This window comes from Oryza brachyantha, chromosome 10 (genome assembly GCF_000231095.2).
Source record: "Oryza brachyantha chromosome 10, ObraRS2, whole genome shotgun sequence".
In the NCBI taxonomy this organism is placed as follows: domain Eukaryota; kingdom Viridiplantae; phylum Streptophyta; class Magnoliopsida; order Poales; family Poaceae; genus Oryza; species Oryza brachyantha.
In genome coordinates this window covers 2560253-2565344 of record NC_023172.2, presented here as the reverse complement: position 1 = coordinate 2565344, position 5092 = coordinate 2560253, and the positions used below count along the sequence as shown (strand labels likewise).

General features: G+C 43.5%; 1 protein-coding gene across 1 annotated transcript; it reads right to left on the bottom strand.

Annotated features, from left to right (window-relative positions):
* Positions 1 to 1080: 1080 nt before the first annotated feature.
* Positions 1081 to 4549, bottom strand: LOC102718395 (elastin-like). Its single transcript, XM_006662153.2, has 2 exons — positions 4219 to 4549; positions 1081 to 1478 (listed from the first exon to the last, which is right to left on the bottom strand). Exons 1-2 carry the CDS (start codon positions 4547 to 4549, stop codon positions 1081 to 1083), a joined length of 729 nt encoding a protein of 242 aa, XP_006662216.2.
* Between the last annotated feature and the right edge of the window lie 543 nt (positions 4550 to 5092).

The window sequence follows — 5092 nt, the reverse complement described above, 5'->3', positions numbered from 1 at the left end:
TTACACATATAAATATTTTATTTACGTATGTTGATGAATACCTATGCATAAAGTTTATGACTAGAAATATTTTTATCTATATGTACAGTTTGTGCATATTAATGTGTAAATTTGATGAATAGAAATATTTTATTTTTATTTTTCTACACAATCTAAAACTTAGGTTTTTTTATGCTTTTCTACAAAATCTCAAATTTGTTTATGTTTTTCTCTACACACAATATTTTAAATTGGTTTCATCAAATAAACAAAATCAAAGGAAGTATAATTTATGAAATCAAATTTTTAGTGTATGTTTGTCAAATGAATTATATATTCACTGTATTTAATATTCCTGGCTTGATGCACAATTTATTTTAAAAACTTATTTTAACTTGGACAATCAAAATTAACTACCCGGTGCAACACATGGGTAATTTTTCTAGTGTGTGTGTGTGTATATATATATATATATAGCAGGAGCGAAACAACTTATGAAAGATTAAAAATAGCACATACATATACATAAATTTTATCCATAAACTATTTTTAATCTTTCATAAGTTGTTTCGCTCCTGCTTATAAAATACGAAAAGATGGCCGCCTCCAATGGCCAATAATTTATCATACATTCTAGGTCCCAATAACCAATGTTGGAATTGTACTTTGAGCCTTAGCAATTAGGATTAATAATTCATAATAAAATCTCAAAAGTAAGTTCACTTGTATAGGTATGCATATCAACTTTAGTGTCAACTTGCTTATTCTAAGGAATGTTGATCTCTTTATAAGGAACAGTGGTAGCCTAGCTATTTGAGCAAATGGTGTGTAACAAAACCAGATAACCATGCATGCATGCTTGCTCGATCACTAGGCTCGAGTGGCGCTCGCACGCGTCTCACTTGTGAATGGTTCGCTTGCTGGAGGACCATTAAGTCCTGTTTGTAAAGTGCATACAAGATTCTTATCCCAAATCATAATTTTCTCATCAATGAAAGCTATACCCCTAAAGCATTAAACCCTCAATCAGCAAGACTACTAGTGGTAATTGGAATTGCCCCATCAATATACAAAATGAAGTTAATCAGCGTCGCAACAAACTCATGCATAGGGGTCGAAACGAGCCAAGCCGAGCCGGGCTCGTGGAAGCTCACGAAATACCTGGCTCAGCTTGGCTCGGCTCGGTACTCGAACCGAGCTGCACACAAGGCTCGGCTCGTGGTCCGGCTCGAGCCGGCTCGTGATCTTTGCCAGCACATCGTCCAACAGAAGCAGCACGTCTCTCGGCGGCGCAAGTGGAGGCAGGCCGGCGGCGCAGCGTCTCCAGGCGACGCAGGCGGGGTGGCAGCGGCACTGGCTTCTGATCCTGGCCTCCTGGGTCCCGGCGTAGCCGCGCAGGTGGTGACTCCACTGAGCGGCGCAAGGGGGTGGCGGCGGCGCTGGCTTCTCCTGGCCTCCCGCCTCTTGGGTCCCGGCGCTGGTGGTATGTGGCGACTCCCCTAAGCAGCAGAGCTCGTGGCCGTCACGAACTCACGATCTAGCACCGTCGCCCACACACGACACACGAGAGAGAGATGAGAGTCACGAGAGAACATAGAGGCAACCCTAGTTTCCTGATGGGCCAGATGGGCTTTGTTGTAAAACCAAAAGTTTGGCTTCAAACCGAGCCTATTTAGCTCATGAGCTGGCTCAGGCTCGGCTCGGTTCACAAACGAGCTAAAACCCAGGCTTGGGCTCGGCTCGTTTAGGATTCGAGCCGAGCCGAGCCAGTCGAGCCCGAGCCGAGCTTGAGTCGAACTCATGAGCCCGAGCTTTTTGCCCAGCCCTACTGCGGTCGTGCATCACAGACTCCCTTAGGACAAGCCATACATGTCACCCTAGCTATACAGACGCGTGTGCCATCTACCGCTTGGACCGCCCGAGACCAAACTCCAATCCAGCCACTTGCTTACTTGGGGCTATTAGGCTAGTCATAATGCATGTTTTATCAAAGTGTCATGCACATTAAATAGGGTGCCATATTAGCAAAATTGCTGACTTGACAGGGTCATTAAATGAGGGAGTTTTATGAGATGAGAGAAGAGTTTCATCGTCATAAAACTCATCTGGCTCGGTTACCTGGTTTACAGTCTTGGTAACTACGCCATGAAACTATGTATTGAGACTGACCTTAGAGCAAGTTAAGAGGCAGAACCTACTATTAACTCTTGTGTGATCCACGTTACCAACAAGAACATGTTTTATAATGGAACATGCAAAGGTAGATATTTTATAATGGTACGTTTAAAATAGAGTCAGGTATCCTTTCTTCATTAATACAACAAAATAATTTTGTATTACACTTTTCTTTCGTTTTTATCCATCTCGTACAACAAAATTACTTTCAATAAATGCTAAGGGTTGACTCTAACACCTTATGATGCATAACAATGACTTTTCTCTCTCCTTCCCTCACTTTACTCACATCATCCAATTTGCTTCTATGGCGATTAGTATATTCTGGCAAGCTCCTTTGTACGTGCCCTTAGGCCATGTTGAGTGGTAGTCTAGCATTGACTCTGTCCTGATCCACATAAGCAACACAAATTTATTCTATAAGTGTATCTACAAATATACGGTCAGGTAAGGTTTCTTTACTAGTATAACAAAACATATTTTTCTTACTCTTTTTTCCTTTTATCTATCCAACGCTAAAATTTTCTTAAATAAATGCTAATAGTAACTCTAAGTTGTTGTCATGCATAATAACCTCTCTCCTCTTTGCTCTCTTCTCTTTCGTCTATGTCGTTATGTTTACTCACATGTCAATGGAGAAACTCAGCTACTAATCGCCTATGTACATGCCCTTAGCTTCACAAGGCCATGTATGACTACGGCATGACACAGTAATCGCCGCCATACTTCATCTACCCTTTTGTCGTCGTTTCTTCATCAACCATTTTCTAAATTTTTCCCATACCCACGCATCTAGCTTGAACCCGTTATAATGACATCTCAACACGATATTCATCCATGGTATGCTACCATTGTAGCCAACATGATCACCGGGCATCCCTTACCATTTTGGACCTTAAGCCTAGTTTTAATACAACCGTTGACCAAATGTTGATGCCAAATTTAAACTTCGCACGCTGTAATTATATTTGGCAATAAGACCCGAGGCCCGACGACCCGACCCATAGTAAGATGCCATGGCCCGGTCCCAAGCACAACATTGTTCGACCATTGTCAGGCCTAGGCCGGCACAACCCGAGTGCTTGCCTGTGCCTAGGCCGTACCCTCAGCATGCTGGACTAGCCTGGCATGACCCGATTTAATTAATAGGGATGAAAAAATTATTAAAGTACCTAAAATAAATTTATTCGAGCCATCCAAGACACGGCCCAAACAACAGGGATGAAAAACAGACTTATCCACGCACCCCAAAGAGTTAAGGAAGAAAATATAGACTTATTTACTGAACAAGCACGATGGCCCATCGTGCCTTCAGACCGGCCCGACACAGCCCGAGTGTTATGGACACTGCTGTAGTATGATTGTTTGGTTGTTTTATGAAAAAAACCAAACGGTATATTTGTAATTAAAAAATAATTTAGGAATCAAACTTTTATATATGTATTTTTAATGATAGAGAAGCCAATGTTGAAAATAAAACTTTAGCGGAAAAACCTAAAAAAGAACTCTAAATTTAGGATTGATTATTTAAATTTGGCTCGTAAGAATAAGCAAAAGTAAAAGGATGGAGGTGTATATTTCTGCCTGAGTTCCGATATTTATACCGGCCGGCGTCAAATATAACTGCCCAACATGTTTACATGACACGTACTCTTGCTGATTTTTTTTCAGAATTGAGACAAGGATACATGAAACAACACGTACACGCAGAAATACACGGGGCTACTAGTACGAAACAACGTACCAAATATTGGACCAAGTAATTTGTAGCTAAAACATAACGACGAAGCAATCAGCATACGTACGCACTAGTAGCTTGCTACGTATAGTCGTTGCTCCTTGCATGCATGCAGCTGCTGGCTCGACATATATATAGCTGCCTGACTTTATTTGACCAGTCCTCTAGCTAGCGAAGCTACACTGACAAACTAATATATAGAAGTACAGAACATCCATGAGTACGAGCAAAGCACGCAATGGCAATGCATCACGGATGGCTGCAGCCGCAGCCGCCATGGCCGCCACCCAGGCCTCCGCCTCCGAGCCCACCGCCGTCTCCTCCACCGAGACCACCACCGGATCCTGGTCCCCCTCCAAGACCACCAAGGCCTCCGCCGCCGAGGCCGCCAAGGCCACCGACGACCCCACCGATACCTCCAATGCCACCGGGGCCAGCGAAGCCTCCAACGCCGCCACCGTAGCCTCCGCCCAGGCCACTGCCCATGCCTGGAAGGAAGGTCTTGTGGTCGTTGAGTCCCACGGCGGGGGCGGCGCCCTCGGCCGTGGTGCTGATCTTTGCCGGCGGCGCGGGCATGTCTCTGGGCTCACACTGCGGCAGCGCAAGAACGATGAGCAGCAGCGCGGTGGTGGCGGGAGCTGCGTGCCACGGCGCCATGGATGGTGACCCTGCAAGGGCGTAGGCCGTAGCTCGCTCCTAGCGATCGATGATGAAGTAGACTCTACTACTATCTAGCTAGGTCGAGAGAGTAGAGAGAGTTTGGTCTACCTACGCTTATATATAGTCGGATTTCGATCCAGGAAGAGAGGAGATGGACATGGGTGAATGGGGTAGGTATGTAGATATCTGACTGCTCGTGACGTGACGCCATCTAGTTGCATTGATCCCCAGCGGCGTATCTATGAATTTTTACTTTCGGCCGTCGAACTTACGTAATTTTTAATTATCACAAATATAGCATATAATATACATAATAAAAATTAAAATTAATTAAAAATACATTTTACATATGTTAATAGATGATATTTTTCCCTTATATTTATTATATATTTGTATGTACTTCAGCTAGGATTTTTTTGGGTGGTTCCGGGACGAGCCTCTAGCTCCGCCTATCTTGCATTCTCTCTGTATTCATAATTCATATCGTTTTCAACAATATTATGGTCAACTTTCAAAAAATTAACCATTACTGACTTCCAA